At 43.8% G+C, this 20,607-nt stretch overlaps 1 protein-coding gene across 5 annotated transcripts in view; it reads right to left on the bottom strand.

Moving 5' to 3' along the window:
* SMPD4 (sphingomyelin phosphodiesterase 4) overlaps positions 1 to 20,607 on the bottom strand; it is a 76,115-nt gene that overhangs the window by 9,037 nt on the left and 46,471 nt on the right. For all 5 annotated transcript variants that reach the window (XM_033956565.1, XM_033956564.1, XM_033956563.1 and 2 more), the window contains 4 exons: positions 13,301 to 13,464; positions 12,564 to 12,769; positions 11,284 to 11,517; positions 1,779 to 1,910 (listed from right to left, as the gene is read on the bottom strand). In XM_033956565.1, coding sequence (XP_033812456.1) covers positions 1,779 to 1,910; positions 11,284 to 11,517; positions 12,564 to 12,769; positions 13,301 to 13,464 — 736 coding nt within the window. The remainder of the gene's footprint in view (positions 1 to 1,778; positions 1,911 to 11,283; positions 11,518 to 12,563; positions 12,770 to 13,300; positions 13,465 to 20,607) is intronic.

Raw genomic sequence — 20,607 nt, 5'->3', positions numbered from 1 at the left:
ATACCGACCCCAGCTCTAGCCCCTTTCTCCCACCTATCCTTTTTTTCAGTCTCTAGAATACCGACACCATATCGTGCGCTGAGATGCTTCCCTGCTCAGCAGTTCTATTGTACTACGTAAGTGTTTTAATGTGGCATGGAGTTTCAATCGTAGTGCGCATGCGCTACTTAAGGTATTATTATTATTATTATAGATAGATAAAAGCAAGTACAAAACAAAAGACACAGCATGACCAACAAAATGCAAAAGGGGTGAAAGATCTGGAATCTACTATAATAAAATGCTAAGCATGCATGCGCAATCCTACCTGTGTGTTCCGTATGTCCATGGCAGGTAGGAGTGCGCATGTGCACCTAGGGTTCTGTTTTCCTGTAACGTAATTCATCGTCATCGCCAGCCCCACCCCCCCAGAACTCCCGTTGACCCTCCAACCTAACCGTCCCACCGCAAGATGACCACAAACCTCCCACCTCCAGCAGCATCCGTAGCACTACAAACATGCTGCCTCACGGCCCTCCACCGCCCCGATTTCCTCTGCCGTGTCCCTGATGACATCATCAGAGATGCGGCAGAGGAAATCAGGGCAGCAGAATGCCGAAAAGCAGCGCGCCCAGAGCGCTGCAGACACTGCCGGAGGCAGGAGGCCCGTCGGTCGACTCGCATTGGGAGGGTTGGCTGCACGGTGGCGGTAGTGGCGGGGGGGGGGGGGGGGGGGGGGGAGATGGAAACATGCTTCTCAAGGATTATACTGCAAAGGGGGATGGGAGAGAGGCAGGCAGGCTGGCTTCGGAGGGTGGGATGAGACAAAGTCTGGAAGGCAGTGAGGGGGACATAGGAAGGAGGCACTAGGGGGCACTAAGGACATAGGAAGGGGCACTAAGGACATAGGAGGCACTGAGGGCACTAAGGACACAGGACAGAGGCACTGGGGCACTAAGGACACGGGAAGGAGACACTGGGGGGCACTAAGGACACGGGATGGAGGCACTGGGGGCACTAAGGACACAGGACGGAGACAATGAGGCACTAAGGACACAGGATGGAGGCACTAGGGGCAATAAGGACATGGGAAAGAGGCACTGGGGGCACTATGGACACAGGACGGAGACACTGAGAGGCACTAAGGACATGGGAAGGAGGCACTGGGGCTACTAAGGATATAGGAAGGTGTACTAAGGACATGGGAAGGGGCACTAAGTATATAGGAAGGGGGCAATAAGGACATAGAAGGTACTGAGGGCACTAAGGACATAGGAAGGGGCATAAAGAGAAAGGAAGGAGGCACTGAGGGCACTAAGGACATAGGAAGGGGGCACTAAGGACATAGGAAGGAGGCACTAAGGACATAGGAAGGATGAACTGAGGGCCGGACATAGGAAGGAGGCGCTGAGGGCACTAAGGACATAGGATGGGACACTATGGACATAGGAAGGGGGCCACGGAGAGACAGGCAGGCAGGGGCCAGGGAGACAGAGACAGAAAGACAGACAGAAAGGGGGGCCAGAGAGAGACAGACAGAAAGAATGATAGACAGACAGCGTCCAAGAAGAGAGAGAGACAAAGAAAAAAAACAAACCAGACAGACATCTACTCTAGCACCCGTTAATGTAATGGGCTTAAACACTAGTGATTACAATACAAGTATTTATCAAAGGAAAAAAAGGGAAGGAAAAACACAACTATCAAGGCCTTTTCCCTATTTCTAAATTTTCCTTTTCCTGCTATCTTCCATTGCAGAACTGCACTTTGCTCAGAACACACCACAGCTTTCCTCTTACCTGATACCTGCCCAGTGGAGTGAGAACCATGCCACTCTCACTCATCATGCAGTCTGGAAGTTGCTTCTTGCCATTCTTATCCTGAGCTGCAGAGACACTTGCCATCAGCTGAGTTAGCTGCGTTGCGTTTAACTGCCATAGACCAACAAGGAAAAGAAATCCATTCGACATTTGTTAGAAGTTTGGCAAACTCTTTAGGTGTAATTTGATTTTTATCAAGCTAAGCAGAACATCTTAGTAACCCAAGGAGTTGCAAAATATCACAGGCATATATTGTGGGAGGAAATATGGTACAGAATGAGGCTGGATGACTGAAGTATCTAATACTATGTTACCCTAGTAACTTCCAATTCAAAACCAATGTGTTTTCCCTTGGAAAATTCTGAAGCAAGAATTTCAGTTCCAGTAGAAATAATGAGGCTATAATCTCTGTACTACAGCTTTATCACATTTTGTACGTGGCATTCTCTGAGGAGAGAAAGGTAATTACTGGAGTCTGTCAAGTGGAATTAATCCTGATCAATATATTTGTGAGCAATATTGCAGAGGGGCTTTTCTGCACAGGACAAAGACCTGAAGAACTGGACAACTTCAAGGGTGCAAAGAGAAGAAGAAATGATGTACCACAGTTTCAGGAGGGGTTGAGTATTTGGTGTTTAGGATTTAGTCTCATGTATTTGGAATGCATTATACACTGGCAGGTAAGGAACTGATATATATTAAGCAGGACAGATCTTGGGGTAATGATATCTGATGATCTTGAAGCAGTGAAACAGTTTATTAAGGTGGCAGCTGGAATGTTCATAGAAGAGACATTTCAATATTAATAATGAATGACAAGAAAGCACAGTTACTTACTGTAACAGGTGTTATCCAGGGACAGCAGGCATATATTCTCACAGATGGGTGACGTCACTACAGAGCCCTCGGTACGGACCACTTTAAGAACTTAAAAAGTTCTTGAATCCCTACCGCACATGCACGAGTGCCTTCCCGCCCGCTGGAGGTCCGACAGTTAAGGTAAGCCAGCCAAGAAGCCAACCCGGGGAGGAGGGAGGGATGTGAGAATATATGCCTGCTGTCCCTGGATAACACCTGTTACGGTAAGTAACTGTGGTTTATCCCAGGACAAGCAGGCCTATATTCTCACAGATGGGTGACCTCCAAGCTAACAAAATAGGACGGTGGGGAGGTTGGCCATTAAGAAAATAAATTTTGCAAAACAGATTGGCCAAAGTGCCCATCCTGTCTGGAAAAAACATCCAGACAATAGTGAGAAGTGAAGGTATGAACTGAGGACCAAGTGGCAGCCTTGCAGATTTCCTCAATTGAAGTAGATCTGAGGAAAGCAACAGACACCGCCATAGCTCGAATCTTATGGGCTGTGACCCGACTCTCCAGTGCCAGTCCGGTCTGAGCATAGCAGAATGAAATACAGGCAGCAAGCCAATTAGAAATCATCCTCTTGGAATCAGGACGACTCAACTTATTCGGATCAAAAGAAAGAAAAAGTTGAGGAGATACTCTGCGAGGCTTTGTGCGCTCCAGATAGTAAGCCAAAGCCCGCTTACAGTCTAAAGTATGCAAAGCTCGTTCCCCAGGTAGAGAATGAGGTTTTGGAAGAAACACTGGAGGAACAATAGACTGGTTAAGATGAAAGTCAGAGACAACTTTAGGAAGAAACTTAGGATGAGTAAGGAGAACCACCTTATCATGATGAAAAACAGTAAAAGATGGATCCGCTACCAGTGCATGTAGCTCACTGACCCTCCTGGCAGAGGTGAGAGCAATAAGAAAAACTACTTTCCAGGTAAGAAATTTAAGATGAGCCGTGTCCATTGGTTCAAATGGAGGCTTCATCAAACTGGACAAAACTACATTAAGATCCCAGCCCACAGGTGGAGGCTTGAGAGGTGGTTTCACATTAAAAAGCCCCTTCATAAATCTGGATACCAGAGGATGAGCAGTAAGAGGTTTACCCTGTACTGGAGCATGATAAGCAGTAATAGCACTGAGATGAACTCTAATGGATGTGGATTTAAGACCAGAATCCGACAGAAAAAGAAGATAATCCAACACTGATTCCACTGCCAATGAAGTAGGATCATGTTGATGATGAAGTAAACACCAGGAAGAAAACCGAGTCCACTTTTGTTGATAACATTGTAGAGTGGTCGGTTTCCTAGACGCATCAATAATATCACGAAAGGTTGAAACAGAGGTAATTCAGAAGATCTCAAGCTGAGAGAAACCAAGCTGTCAGGTGCAGAGATTGCAGATTGGGATGTAGAAGGGACTGCTGATTCTGCGTGAGTAGAGAAGGAAACACTGAAAGTGGTATGGGTTCCCTGGAACTGAGTTGTAGAAGGGAAAACCAATTTTGTCTGGGCCAGCGTAGAGCAATGAGAATCATGGTGGCTGATTCTTGCTTGAGTTTGAACAGTGTTCTCAGCATGAGAGGAAAAGGGGGAAGGCATACAGAAACCGACCTGTCCAATCCAGAAGAAATGCATCTGCCACCAGACGGAGAGGAGAGTAAAGTCTGGAGCAAAACTGGGGCAGCTGATGATTGTGAGGGGCTGCAAACAAGTCCACCTGTGGAGTGCCCCACTGAGTGAAAATTGACTGAAGAGCGACAGCTTCGAGAATCCATTCGTGAGGCTGAAGGATTCTGCTGAGATTGTCTGCTAGAGAATTCTTCTCCCCCTGAATATAAACCGCTTTGAGGAACAGATTGCGAGCTGTCGCCCAAGTCCAAATCCTTTGAGCTTCTTGACACAACAAGAGAGACCCCGTGCCTCCCTGTTTGTTGATGTAATACATCGCTACTTGATTGTCTGTGCAAAGGAGTAATACCTGAGGGAAAAGAAGATGCTGAAAAGATTTGAGAGCATAAAACATCGCTCTGAGTTCCAGAAAATTGATGTGAAATTTTCTCTCGTAAGCAGTCCAGAAACCTTGAGTTTGAAGATTGTCCATATGTGCCCACCAGGCATAAGGGGAGGCATCTGTGGTGATGATTTTCTGATGAGGTGAATGAAAAAGAAGACCTCTGGAAAGATTGGAGGATTTCATCCACCAATGAAGAGATTGCAGAAGAGACGATGGAACTAATATGCGCTTCAAAAGACAATCCCTTGCTTGAGACCATTGAGACACTAGAGTCCATTGAGGAGTACGCAGATGAAGCCTGGCCAGAGGTGTGACCTGGACCGTAGAAGCCATATGCCCCAGAAGAACCATCATGTGCCTGGCTGAGATGTTCTGTAGAAGAAACAACTGTTGACATAGACGGATGAGGGTCTGAAGTCGATCTGGCGGAAGAAAAGCTCTCATCAACATAGTGTCCAGAATTGCTCCAATGAATTGAAGACACTGTGTTGGGATTAGATGAGATTTGAGAAAATTGTCCTCGAATTCCAGAAGCTGAAGAAAAGAGACGGTTTGAGCTGTCGCCTTGGCCGCTCTTGGAGCTGAAGTCTCCTTGATCAACCAATCGTCTAGATAAGGAAAAACCTGGAGATCGTGCAACTGGAGACAAGCTGCTACCACAATCAGGTATTTTGTGAAGACTCGGGGAGAGGAAGCCAACCCGAATGAAAGAACCTTGTACTGGTAATGCTGTTGACAAATCTGAAACCGCAAGTACCTTCAGGAGGCTGGATGCATAGGAATATGTGTGTAGGCCTCCTTGAGGTCTAGGGAGCATAGCCAATCGTTGAGATTGAGATGAGGGTACAGGAGAGCTAACGACAACATCCAGAATTTTTCTTTGACCAGAAAATTGTTGAGAGCTCTGAGATCCAGTATGGGTCTGAGTCCTCCCGTCTTCTTGGGAACCAAGAAGTAACGGGAATAAAATCCCTTCCCCTGTTGGTCGAAAGGAACTTCTTCGATGGCATTTAATTGAAGAAGAGATTGAACTTCCTGAAGAAGAACGAAGGACTGTACAGGGTCCAAAACAGACTTTTTTGGAGGGCAGTCTGGAGGAAGAGACTTGAAATGAAGGTTGTAACCCTGACGAATGATGGTGAGAACCCAATGATCTGTAGTGATGAGTTCCCAACGATTGATGAACCACTGAAGACGACCCCCTATGGGCTGAGGCAACGGATGAGAAATGGGAAGATTGGCTATGCTCCTCAAAAACAGGTCAAAATGGCTGTTGAGATTTAGGTGGAGCAGCTGGTTGTTTTTGCTGCTGCTGACGAGGTTGTTGCTGCTGAGACTGTCTAGGCCTCCTAGGTTGAGATTGAGCCTGTTGAAGAGGTCTTGCAGCAAATCTACGTTGATAGGTATTCTGAGGTCTATAAGGACATGAAGGTCAAGGCTTTTTCTTGTTCTTAAGCAATGTGTCTCACCTGGTCTCTTGTGCTGAAAGCTTCTGAGTTGTTGAATCCAAGGACTCCCCAAAAAGCTCATCTCCCCGGTAGTGTGCTTAGGTTCCATCTACTGGAGTCTCCATCACTCCAGCCTGCCTTAACCATCCCAGCCATCGAAACCCTCCCCAGTCCGTCCTCAACTGAATGTCCATTTAAGGGACAGAGACCATTCAAGCCTGCCCAGTACTGGTCTTAGTTCTTCAATATATGCCATTATTGAAGAAGCCAAGCCAACCTTCTCATAGCAACAGACATGGCAGTAGCTCTGGAAGTAAGTTCAAATGTGTCATAAACAGAGCGGACCAAGAATTTTCTTAATTGCAATAAAGAAGCAATATGTTGTTGAAAAATGGCAAGTTTTCTGTCACGTAAATACTTTTGGAAAGCAGATACCTGCTGAATTAAATGCTTTAGATAAAAGGAAAAATGAAAAGCATAGTTGCCAGATCTATTAGCAAGCATAGAATTTTGGAATAAACGCTTGCCAAAGCGATCCATAGTCTTGCCCTCTCTGCCAGGAGGGACAGAAGCATACACACTGGCCCCTGAAGATTTTTTAAGGGTAGATTCCACCAATAAGGACTCATGAGGCAATTGTGGTTTATCAAAGCCAGGAACAGCAACTACTCTATAAAGTGCTCCTGGGACAGTTAAAGGAGTTTCCAAATTTTTATAATAAGTTTCCCTAAGAATGTCATGTAGGGGAAGCTTGAGAAACTCCTTTGCAGGCTGATCAAAATCCAAAGCGTCTAAAAACGCTTTAGATTTCTTAGAGTCAGATTCAAGAGGAATAGTAAGTGCCTCTGACAGCTCTCTCAAAAATTTAGTAAAAGAGGTCTGCTCAGGTTTTGAAGCAGGACCCTTAGAGGAATCATCCTCAACCGAGGAACCCTCTTCTCCAGACAAAATAGGTTCCTCAGAATCCTCCCACAAATCAGAATCCTTCAACAGATGAAACTGGTGTCGAGGGTTCAACATGTTTAGTCTTTCTAACAGACTTGCCTGACTTAAGCGACATCGACACTGACTCTGGTGACACCGCTGATCGATGTCGAGCCGAATCCGACACCGCACCAGAAGAAAGTCTACTCGGTACCGAGGAATCCTTCTTCATCAGCGTCGGAGTATGAAACCCTGCTCGCATCGATGCCGATCGAGACGATGACAAAGTCGATGCCGTTACCATGGGCTTAGACCGGACCGGCACCAGAGGAGCCAGTGTCGACATAACAGGAAGCAGCAATTGTAACTGCTCCCTTAACTGCTCTCTTAATTGCTCTTTAACCACTGAAGCAATTGTGTCTTCAAAAGACTGCACCGGTACCGCTTGTTTCTTCACTGGTACCTTTGGTGCCGCTCGACGCTCCGGAGATGAGGAAGCCGATGACGAGGCACTCACCTCTATTGGAGAGGAGCGTTTCTTGGGACGTCTCGAGGTCAGCAGGACTTGACTCACTGCACTAGTGACCTGAGACCCTGAAAAGGAAGGGGAAGGCTTCTTAGCCAGCCTACTCACTGACACCAACGGAGAATCCTGCGATGTCGAGTGCTGGGATGAAGACTTTGGCGTAGCCTCTGCTACCCGGGTCGATGCCGAATCACCCTCCATGCCGGTACCAAATAATAATTGTTGTTGAAGCCGACGATTTTTTAATGTCCTTTTCTGTAAAGTGAACAGCATGTGTAAGTCTCCACCCGATGATCCAGCCCGAGGCACTGAAGACACCAACAATGAGGGTCCATAATAGAAATTGGATGAGTGCAGCGTTCACACTTTTTAAAACCTGTCGATGGACGTGACATCGAGGAAAAAACAGCCTCAGCCAAATTAAAAGCCGAAGGCTGAGTCTGATAAAAGCCCCACTGGGCCGAGTTCGCGAAAGCGAAAACGTAAAAAAAATTTTTGTTTTTACTAACAACAACTAAATAAAATAAAATATAACAAAAAACAACAAAGTACGATCAAAAAAGATTTAAAAAAATGAAACCGCGCGAGCAAGAAGGCAGTTGAAAACGCACAAGCAAAAAGAACCAACTGACAAATGTCAGGAAGTTCTGTTTCACACAGTGAGTGGTGGGTGCTTGGAATACTCTCCCAGAGGAGGTTGTGGCAGAGACTACTGTTCTGGGTTTCAAGCACAAGTTGGATGCACACCTTCATGCAAATCATATCGGGGGATACGGGAAATCCGGGTCTCCAATAAGGAGCACCTAACTGGGCCTCCGCGTGTGCGGATCGCCGGACTAGATGGACCTAGGTCTGATCCGGCGAAGGCGTTTCTTATGTTCTTATGACTAGCTCCGCGGAAACTAAATAACTGTCGGACCGTGCGTCTCCGGCAGGCGGGAAGGCACTCGCGCATGCATGGTAGGGATTCAAGAACTTTTTAAGTTCTTAAAGTGGTCCGTACCGAGGGCTCCGTGGTGACGTCACCCATCTGTGAGAATATAGGCCTGCTTGTCCTGGGATAAAATGCTTTTCAGTGGAAAGGAAGAAGCAGAACTAGAGGCCATCATATGAAGCTCCAAAAGGTTAGATGGTGGATGCTTGAAATGCAATCTATAAAAGGTTACAGAGCAACTTTAAAAGGATTGTGAAAGCATGAAGTTGTAGTGCCTTGGAGGCAGCCTCTGGGCACATTGTTCAAAGTGGTAGTTACAACACTAACAGCCTATCCTTACCAGAATGCCCTGGGTAACCAGCAGAGAGCAGTGTGGACTCTCTGTAGTACGACTGCATCAGGCTTCCAAGGCTTCAAGGAATGACTGTGACTAATTCAAAATACAAAGATTCAAAATATCACTCCAAAACAAAAGCACCACACAAGCCAAGAAAGCTAGCTTATTACTTAAGCGAAAGAAAAGCCTCAGACAAACGGAGAGGTGTACCCACACTCTTCCAACCAAGCATCATAGGCAAAAAACTTTCGCACAAATTTAAAGTTAGCAGGTGGGAGCAAAAAATAGACAAGAATGATTAATGGTAAAAATCACTGAACACAAACAGGCCAGGCCGACGATTGTTTCATGGCTGGTAACCATTGCTTCAAGGCCTTAGCGCCAAATCCAGGCTATCAGTACGCAGAAAGCAGCAGTTAGGATCTGCGTACTGATAGCCTGGATTTGGCGCTAAGGCCCTGAAGCAGTGGTTACCGGCCACGAAATGATCGTCAGCCTGGCTTGTTAGTGTTCAGTGGTTTTTACCATTAATCATTCTCGGCTATTTTTTGCTCCCACCTGCTAACTTTAAACTTGTGCGAAAGTTTTTTTGCCTATGATGCTTGGGTGGAAGAGTGTGGGTACTCCTCTCCGTTTGTCTGAGGCTTTTCTTTCACTTAAGTAATAAGCTAGCTTTCTTGGCTTGTGTGGTGCTTTTGTTTTGGAGTGATATTTTGAATCTTTGTACTATATTTCCTTCCATTCCTCCCTGTTTTTTGAATTCAAAATACAGTCACAAAGGGAATAACAGATATTTTAGACAATTGATTTGCTAATTTTGGTGGCTATATAGATTAGAAAACTTGGTAATAAGACATGGATGGGCATCTGGATTTAGAGTTTGCACTGGCCTATCAGTGGAGGTGGTGGTGTCCATTACTTCGGAGGACTCTGAGCATGCTTTAGAAGTTGATAAATGGTAAAAGGGCTGAGAGGACAAGTAAAAAAAAAACCCAAGACTTGGTAATAGAGGTGGGGGGAAAGGCATTGGCATTGTTTGATTCCATAATGGGAATCTGTATGTTTATCTATCCCAAGTGGAAGAATCTCAACTGGGCAGATTGGGTGTGTCATTTGGATTTTTGCTGCTCTCATTTAGTATGTGAATTCAGAAAACAATTCAAACTTTTGATTGAAGTTTGAGATAGATTTTCTGAAATAAAATTGCTGCCGAAGAACCTATGAAACATTGGCTATGAATCAGCCTCTGGATTTGGACCAATAGGCTTTGAGTCGGTCTCTTGTCTGCTCTATGTAAATTTTTGTGGGTTGGTTTTTTTTTGCTTTCTTTCTTTATATCCTGTCCTATCTGATCATTGACATTCTTTTTCTTTTTTGATTCAGTATGTATACTGCCTGTATGTCCCTTTGTTAGGAGGTATATCAAGCGACTACTAAACCATAAACATTAAAATAGCCTGCACTATACCCTGCTATAGGAATCTAGGTGGAAAACAATAAATTACAGGTGCAAATTACATACTATAATCAATACAGATCAGCAACCTTGGAAAATCACGGTCAGGTCAACTAGTTTAGAAACTGAGCTCACAAAAAACGCCACCATCTAACAATAATCCTTCACTGTCTACACCAGTGTCTCTCAAACTGTGTGCCATGGCACAATGGGGTGCCATGAAAGATTCCAGAATTTAACCTTTTTAAAAAAAAATTCTCTTCATAATAGATGACATGTACATCACATATGCAAGAGTCTGTCAATGTTATGAGCGTCTGCATGTGTAAGGATACAACCACCCAGACAAGCCGTGATTGGTCCTTGAAAACTAACAGCAAGTAATTTTGGTTTTATTTAGTTATCCTAACTTGAGCAACAAAGCAATCAAGGCTTTGTTACTGTTTGGGTTTGGATCTTCTTATCTTTGCAAACCTGGATTTTCAGCTCTGACAGAAATTAAATTTTTAAAAAAAGAGAATGCCTGCAGATGGTGGATGATGAAATGCGTGTTTGCTTGTCGACTATCAAGCCATTTTGAGTTCATTTGCACTCAGAAACAAACTCATCCATCGCATTTGATTAGCAATTCTATTCTATCTACTTTAGTTTCACCATTGTTACGATTACCCATACATAGCTTAAAGAAATTTAAATAAACTCTCAAATGTAATTTTTTTGTTGGTTTTGCAATTTTATAAATTTCAATTATAATGTGCTGCGATAAACATTTGCTCCATTTAGTGTGCCAGAGTTAAAAACGTTTGAGAGACATTGGTCTACACTCACCATTGAGCAACCACCACAACAAAAAAAAAGCTAGCATAGACATCAGGTTATTTACAATATCCAGTAACAATTAGTTCATAAAAAACTTTTACCTCTGTACAGTTTTAATTTTAGACATAGACTCATGGAAAATAAAGATAGTAAGGAACTGGTTTTGTACCCTAAAGATCTGACATAAGTACTCCAGGGCCTTCTCCAAGTATTCATCCGTCTTGCGAATGGTGTCATGCCCCACCTCATCCAGGTCATTGCCTGTGTAGGAGCTGTTCAGGTCAGGAGAGCCAAACCCAAGCCAGGAGAAGAAGGACTGGTTAGCAACAGGCTCAAAGGAGTGGTCCGATATAGTTTTCGCCATCTGCTTAGCCTGGGCTATTAACTGTGCTAATCTTAAGACCTGAGAATAAAAGTGGAAGCGGCTGAGCAATGTGTACAGGATGCAATGGAAAGATACAGCTAGAAATGTACTGGTTTGTCATAGATTAAGCCATCTGTAGGAATCACATCAAGTCTTTATTGGTCACCAAACCTGACAAAGAGACAAGACGGACTTCTGCACTTCACCCTACAGTTTCCCAATCCTCTGATGCACCACTAACATAGAAACATAGAAACAGACGGCAGATAAGGGCCATGGCCCATCTAGTCTGCCCACCCTAATGACCCTCCCCTACCTTTGCCTTGTGAATAGATCCCATGTGCTGATCCCATTTGGGCATTTCAATGGGGAAAATAGCAAATTCTTGGGGCAACTCCCAGAGCGTCACCCTCAGGGCATCTGACTAGAATGTGAGCATCATGTGACCCAATCACCCCATTCTCTGTTAACACCTGGTAAATGAATCTATAACCACCTGCAGCCCATGTGTTAAAGCGATTTCCCATACTACCAGACATACGCAGAGCTGTACATTAAACATGTAAGAGATTCAACTTAAATCACCCCAAATCACCAAATTCAGTGAAACTCTACAACAGCATCGAGAGAGACTGCCAAGGCTTCACCAGATGAACCAAAATATCATCTGCAAATGTGGCTATCTTTTAAATTTGTGGTCACTCAGGTGAATCTCAGGTTATTCAAAACCTCCCGAATCAATGGATCCATAACCAGAATAAACAAAAACGGTGACAGGGGGCACCCTTCTTAGAGTTTAGGCAGCATACAAAATTTTTTAATAAATAAAATAATATAAGCGACGAGGTTCTGATATAAAGTTCTAATCGCATCATGAAACAAACCCGTGATCCCATAACTATCAAGTACCCCAAACAAAAAATTCCTATCCACCTGGCCAAACACCCTCTCTACATCAAAACTGAGAAGCAAAGGCTGCGCAGACCAGGTCCTGGCCATTTCCATAGACAAAAGCAGATGCCTTAAAAAGGTATACCATAACCAGCACCTACAGATTGATACTGGGTAATTCTATATCAACTTACCAAAGCACGGACCTCAGGGCCAAACATCTGCTTATACTGGCAGTCTTGCCCCTCCAGGCTGTAAACATGGCTCTTTACTTTAAAGGAGACATCTGTGATAGCTGGTGGCCAAGTGGATAAAAAGGAGCCTCCAAGACAGGGGCTCAGGAAAACACGGTGCTGCCTATGAGGGATTATGTGCTCGGGTTCCAGGAACAACTGCTCACCTGAGGAGGGAGGAGACATTTTTAATGTGTTTGGATTTTACACTCTGTCCTTGCAACCTCAGTCACTGCTTCATACTTCTTCTTTTTTTTAAACTCTTTAGTCTTCCAGCTCAAAACTAAGGCCTGATTCTGGTTTCAAACGCTTTCATTTGCAATTACCTGAGGATTTTTTTCTCCTATTTTATCTGCCCTCCCAACTACCTTGGTTTAATCATCACAACAGTAGTCTTTGGTCAGGGACCAGGCATGAGGGCGCTGTCCAAAGTTTTACAATCACAACACTAAATCCAGCAACAAGGTGACACCAGTAGACAATGGAAATTGCTCTTCCTCTCAGGACTGTGACTACTACTGTTTGGTACCCCCAGCCTAGCTGACAAAGGGAATCAAAGCCTGGTCTTGCCACATGATAGTATAGAGTACTAGCACTAAGTTGCCCTCCCCCCCCCTTTACTCTTAATTCCATTTTCATGAATAGAAATGCACTGTCACAATTCCCCCACTAAAGGGAATCTAGGCAGAGTGTTTTACCTTTCTGGATTATTTCGGCCAAGTTGGGCTGTGCAAACACCTTGGCTACGCGGAAAACCATCAAGGCATTCTTAGCGCTAACCAAATCTGTGCGAAGGGCTCGGTTTAAGTAGCCTTGGAAAAGTTTTGTGTACATCAGTAGATTCTCCTGCACAAAGGGAACCCTGTAGAGAGATCAAGTGTCTCAGATCACAAGCTCACAGAGTTGGTAATCAACAGCACAAAGAAAGAACAGATACTCTCTAACTCATCATTTCCACTTTAATCAGTATCAGATGGAAAGTCTTCCCATCCATGGTCTTCAAACTAAGAAAAATGAGAGCCAGGTGCCATCCTCTTTTCAATTTACATATGTAGGAGAAAATCCATCAGAAGAGGGATTCTCAACCTTACACCCAGCCAGCCTGATTATCAGCGTTTTGACATGGAATATGCAGAAGATGGATTTAATTGCACTCTCTCCATTGTGTGCAAATCCATTTCATGCATATTCTTTCGTTCATGATATCCTGAAAAACTAAGGGTGTCTTGAGGACTGGGCTGAGCAGCACTGCTTTAGAGGCAGACCAAAATATAACAAGAGATCACAAGTAGAGCATGACATGGGGACAAAGTTTGTCCCTATCCCATCCCATGAGCTGTCCCTGTTCCCGCAGACTCTGTCCTCATTTTCACAAGCCTTGAAAACTTACGATTTTATATTTAAATCTTTTGATTAAAGTATAAAAAGGGACAATATTCTATACAACCTTTTATAAATCAAATAGAGCCTTCCATTTCTATTTGATTTTGGTACAACCTTCCCAAAGATTATGTTGCCTATGATTTTACATCATCTGGGAAAGTAACTGGATTTTCTTTCAGACATGGGTGTAAAAGAGAACCAAACTGTGCAGTAGATGAACAGGAAAATAAGTGTCTATTAAATGTTAACAATTAGAAATCAAATGGTATAAATTAAAGAACTAAGGCCAGTAATGGACAGACTTGTACGGTTTGTGTCCATATATGGTGATTCATTATTTATTTATTTATATTTCTATCCTGTTCTCCCAGGTTACAATTAACATTCACAATAAAATTATAAGACTAAGTTTATAGGCAGTTGTAGAAAGACAGGAGGGAGATTTAGGGGAGGAGGGGGAGCGGGAGTTAGGAGCAAGGAGAAGGCGGCTGTTCAATTGAAGAGGTGAGTCTTCAGTGTTTTTCGGAAGGTCATCAGCGAGTCTTGTGATCTTATCTGGGTGGGTAATTGGTTCCAAAGATGGGAGACGAAGTGGCTGTATGAGTGTCTGCGCGCTGTTTCCTTTTGAAGGGATCTTCCTGCAGGGATGCATAGTTGTTTCTCGGTCTCAGAGTGGAGTAGGCAGGCAGGAGTGTATTGAGGTAGTTTTGATGTGGTGGAATCTCTTGTAGGCTATCACGAGGACTTTGAAAACATAGCGTTTGTTAACTGGTAGCCAGTGTTCTGCATGGAAAGCTGGGGAGATGAAGTCCTGGTAATCCAGGTCATGTAGGAGGCAGATCGCAGAGTTCTGGAAATGCTGGAGGCATTTGAGTTCTTTGGCGGTGATTCCACTGAAGATGGAGTTACAATAGTCCATTCTGGAGGGAACATAGGCTGGGGGCTGGGTAGGGCATCAATGGGAACTCCACTAACTTGAAACATGAGGACGTTACTGGCCAGACTTTACAGTAGATATCCTGCAAACAATGGGATGGATGGATAGACTAGAGTGAGCTTAGATGGCAATTCCAACAGTTGGAACCTAGGACAATACCAGGTGGACTTTAGTCTATGGACTAAAAATATCAAGGAAGAGACAAGTTAATTCAACATGCATTCTTAATGAGAATAACTAATGAGCAGACTGGATGGACCGTTCAGGTCTTTATCTGCCGTTATTTACTATGTTATGAAGTAAAAGGCTGCTAACTTTTCTTCATTGGGAGTGTCCGATGTGATGGAGAGAAAAAAACCAAATATAAAAATAAAAAACAAAAATATTACATTGTATATTCCAATTAGTATTTTAGCAGCATTTGTCAAATCAGAAATAAATCAGTTTGGACATTTACAATGGAGAGAAAATACCTCATATCAACAGTGCCGGCATCTTTCTGTAAGCATGGCGCAGTTTTTCTAAAGAGACTGCCAGAGCACGGGGATTTTATACAAAAAGTATCTCTTTTCTCAGATTCTTCCCCTGGCTGGGAATATGTATCACCCTATTGGATAAACCAAATGCCTATCTAATGCCCTCTCCTAGTCCACACTTCCCCGGGGGTCCCTGGAGAGGCATAGCATCTAGAACTTTCTTCTTCTTGAAGTTTCCATTCTTCACACGGGTACAGCATCACGTTATCAGTTCTTAGGTTCCCGGATGGAGTGTTTTTGCTGACTTGCATTTTCCTTTCAGCACTGTTCATTGTCTTTTCCAGCACTGGTTAGTGTCCTTGAGAAACTCTTCACAGCAAGAAATCTACACACTCACATGCCACAAATTAGCATCTGAACTGAAACCAGTTTGCACAAGCCCGTGACTAACAACTTCAGAAAAATATAGGAATAGGTCTCACAACCTGTAAAAGTCTTCCATAGGCTCCTGTCATCCATCTCCTGTCATCCATCTCAGTTACTATGATGCCAACAATGATAAATGAATTTGTTGCAATAACAGTTAGACGCTTGAGCAGCTGAGCACATGATGGAAGGATGTTGCAAATGGCAGACAAGACACAAATGATGTCATTTAATGGTAGTTCATTGAAATCCAAAAGCAGCTTCTGCAGTTTTTTTTAAATCATTGAATTAAGTTACCAATTGTCTAAGATGTGTTAAAAGTTTTTACATATTGATAATAGTCTCAAGATTTTGGAGAATGATACGGGAACAAAGTTTGTCCCTGTCCCCACAGGTTGTCCCCATTTCTGTCCCCGCGCCATTCTCTAATCGCAAGCTGATCTGGTCTGGCCTGCTGGCTCATGTGAAGTATTGTGCACTGCACATGGAAGCTCCCTACTTTGATTCCCAGAGGGGGTTTTGCACACCCAATGTGAGTTGGAGCAGGGATACTGTAGATGCAAATTCATAAGAGTGAATCATAGTCACTGTTAATGGTGAAACTTGGTGGTCAGATTTAGAATCAATGATTCAGGAGTTTTAGCCTAAGAATCATGATTGCAATAATCAAATTAGAACAGTGGGAAGTTGTGAGTAACCATGACACCAGGATCCCCATTATGATACCAAATAAGCTGAGAGAAAAAAAAAGAAAGGTGGATCAACTGGATCTAAAAAAAAAATTCCACACAACTATTTCCAGAGTACTGTTCAAGTTCGCATGCCTCAGCTTCAAATCGGTATTTGGTCTATCCCAAGCTACCTCACCCCCCACTTTAAATTAAATCACAACAATAAGAACTCTCGCAGAATTCATTTGTTCGCCTTCCCCTCCCTAAAACTATGTCCTCTCAAACGATTCGTTGACAAAAACTTCTCCTTCCAGGCGGCCAAACTAAACTCATGGCTTGCCCAAATTATACTTGACGTCCCCACTTACCTGGACTTCAGAAAAAAACTCAAAACTCACTTATTCCACGGACAGAATCACTAACTCTCCCTCTCGCGGCTTCTTCTCCCTTCAATCACTCTTGAACCTCCACCTTCCCCCCCCCCCAAGGTACCCTCCAAACCAATTAACTTCCCTGACCGGTATGTTTTTTTCCCTATAACAAACAAACAAAAAAAACAAAAAAACAACTATTGTACAATCTTGTATATTCCATGTACTATATTCCTTGTATATTACTCGCATATTCCTTGTATTATATTCCTTATATATTCCTTGTATACTCCTGTATATTCCTTGTATCTCCCTGTGAACTTCAACGACATGTACATTCCAAAAAATTGTTAATTCCAATGTTATCTCGTGTGTAATCTTATTAACTGCTGTGAACCGCCTAGAACTCTCTGGGTATGGCGGTATACAAAATAAAGTTATTATTATTATTTTTTCAGGTATTTTTTTTCTTTATAACATGGCACACAATATGAAATTTGGTCTTACCTGTTAATTTTATTTCCTTGAGTCCTGCCAGACTAGTTCAAATGAGTGGGTTATGTTCTCTTGCCAGCAGATGAAACCAGAGAAAAATAGCATATTCATCATTAGTTTTATGAATTTGTCAGACTGAGCAACCTTGATCACCAAGGCTTCGGTGGGTAAGTTCTGAACTGGTCTGGCAGGACTCAAGGGAAGGAAATTAACAGACGTCCTAATTTTGCTTTCCTTATCATGCATGTCAAACTAGTGCAGAAGAATGGGATGGTCCCAAGCTCTACTTAGTTTGGACCAAAGGAAGCCACAATATCAATCAGAACTCCTACAAATAAGGTGTTGAACCTTCAGACCTGCATACTCGTACTCATGCAGGGACACTTAGAAAATGAGTGCAATAAGGGCAGGAGCACTGCCCTACCAGTATTCTCCAGAAGATAGTATTTCTACCTATGAGAACATCTGCACTCTGAGTGGCTCATCAACTAATACTACAGCAGTTTAGCCTTATTTTGATTTCGCCACTAAGAATTTGTGGCCCGGGGATGTTTCATTATTACCCTTATGGGTTTGTTAGAGCGACAACTCTTCTCGGAGGGCGGTTTATTCTGGGTATTCCCCCGGTTATGAATTGTGAAGACCGAGGACCCTCCCTTTACTAATTATTTAATTCCAGTATTGTTTGATACGATAGGCTTTCCAGCTGCTGATCTATTTAGGACAAGAAAAAAAAAAAGAAAAAGATTGTTTTTCTGATTAAATACTACTGTGCCATATTAGGACATGTCAATAGACCAAAGACCTACTCAAAATTTATAAGGAACTGGGCACCTAAAAACTTCTCAAAGGCAACTGACTTGAGAATGGATACTCTATGTCATCTGATTTCTTTACTATCAGAATAGAGAAAGCCTAACTCTACTACAAGTGAAATGCTACACTGCAAATCCATCCCATGCGTATTCATTGTGGATATCTTGAAAACCCAATGGGACTAAGTGTGACCTGAGGACTGGGTTGGGAATGGTTGGATTTGTGTAATCAGCACCTACAATTCATTCCTATGGAATATTAAAACTATAGATCTTCTCCTAGAGGCAACTCGAACCCCAGCAGTCCTCCCCCTAAACCTCCAAATCCTTTTCTGACTGGTCCCAGTCCCCTAAAGACTCCCCAGTTTCACCATCTGCCAGCTCCTTAAGCCAATCTAAATACTATCCTCTCTGAGCCACTCCTGTTACAGTGACTATTTACCCTGACTGCCTCATGCAAAAAGCCTGTAACATGGAAAAGAAACTCCAGGAAAAGAAAACTGCCCTGGGAGGACCACCGGCCCTAGAACAGTTTCTCACCACCACCAGTGGCTCTAATATTTCAAGACATGGAGGACCCATCCTGCTAGCAGAATCCAAACTTGAAGCTGTCATCATTTCAGCACTTGGGCTTCTTGCCCCCTCTCAGGCCTCTGGATTCACCCAACTCTCTTCAATGGATTTTGCCCTAGACACCATGGCTCTGCCTTCTCTTTGCAAACACCATGTATCCACTCATGGCAGCCATAGTTTCTTTGCCTTGTCCCAACTTGCATGAAATAACTTCTCCCCTTGCTCTACCATCAGCCTCAGCAGCACCAAAGAACAGGCAGACTCGGAAGAAAGCTGAAGTTCCTAGATTCAGCCCAGAAGCAAAAAAATCTAGCTTTACTTTGAATTATTCTTTTTTTTTTTTCTTCATTTTTTGACTTGGTCTGTCACAAACATCCCAATCCCAATCAAGCACTCAAGGATTACCACAAACTAACTGTGTCTCTGGAAATTAAGACCCAGATTACTTCTACTAGATCTGGGTTGTATAGGATTATACACATCCACCATCTGCTGGAATTTGAGAAATGCTGGCTGCAATAAGGCTGCCCAGGATACTTATAGGTTCAAAAAGAAGCCAACAGTTCTGTCTCCATCTGCTGATAGGAATGTGTAAACCCATGCTATTTAGACTTATTGTTATTCGCTGACTGTGCAGCCTTCTTTCAATGTGAACTGCCTAGAAGTCGCTTGACTATGGCGGTATAGAAAAATAAAGTTATTATTATTATTATGCATCTAGACTTGTCTAGAGCGGTGGCTCTCAACCTAGTCCTTGAGATACACTCAGCTAGAACAACATTACTATGAACTCCTCTCTATCCATCATTCAAGTTCACCATTCATCAAGTTCAGACTCCTCATGATACCTTCAATGAATATGCATGAGACATATTTACATACAATAAAGCACAGTTACTTACCGTAACAGGTGTTATCCAGGGACAGCAGGCAGATATTCTTTACGCATGGGTGACGTCACCGACGGAGCCCACGGTACGGACCTTTTTACTAGAAAGTTCTAGTTGGCCGCACCGCGCGTGCGCGAGTGCCTTCCCGCCCGACGGAGGAGTGCGTGGTCCCCAGTTAGTATAAGCCAGCTAAGAAGCCAACCCGGGGAGGAGGGTGGGACGTAAGAATATCTGCCTGCTGTCCCTGGATAACACCTGTTACGGTAAGTAACTGTGCTTTATCCCAGGACAAGCAGGCAGCATATTCTTTACGCATGGGTGACCTCCAAGCTAACAAAGAGGGAGGGGGGATGGTTGGCCATTAGGAAAATAAATTCTGAAGTACAGATTGGCCGAAGTGCCCATCCCGTCTGGAGAAAGCATCCAGACAGTAGTGAGTAGTGAATGTGTGAACTGAGGACCAGGTGGCCGCCTTGCAGATTTCCTCAATGGGTGTGGAACGGAGGAAAGCAACAGAAGCGGCCATAGCTCTTACCCTGTGGGCCGTGACAGCACCGTCTAGTGACAGACCGGCCCGAGCGTAACAGAACGCGATGCAAGCAGCAAGCCAGTTGGATAGCGTCCGTTTAGAGACCGGTCGACCCAAACGATTCGGGTCGAAGGTCAGGAAGAGCTGAGGGGACAAGCGGTGAGCCCTTGTACGATCGAGATAGTAAGCCAGGGCACGCTTGCAGTCAAGACTGTGCAATGCCTGTTCTCCGGGGTGTGAATGAGGCTTCGGGAAGAACACAGGCAAAACAATGGACTGGTTGAGGTGAAAGGCTGAGACCACCTTTGGAAGGAACTTTGGATGGGTGCGCAGAACCACCTTGTCATGGTGAAAAATAGTGAACGGTGGATCGGCAACCAGTGCATGAAGCTCACTAACCCTCCTGGCAGAGGTGATGGCAATGAGGAAAAGAACCTTC

The sequence above is a fragment of the Geotrypetes seraphini genome, chromosome 8 (assembly GCF_902459505.1).
Source record: "Geotrypetes seraphini chromosome 8, aGeoSer1.1, whole genome shotgun sequence".
NCBI classification, from domain to species: domain Eukaryota; kingdom Metazoa; phylum Chordata; class Amphibia; order Gymnophiona; family Dermophiidae; genus Geotrypetes; species Geotrypetes seraphini.
The sequence above is the reverse complement of the archived record's forward strand: the minus strand, read 5'-3'. Positions and strand labels throughout refer to the sequence as shown.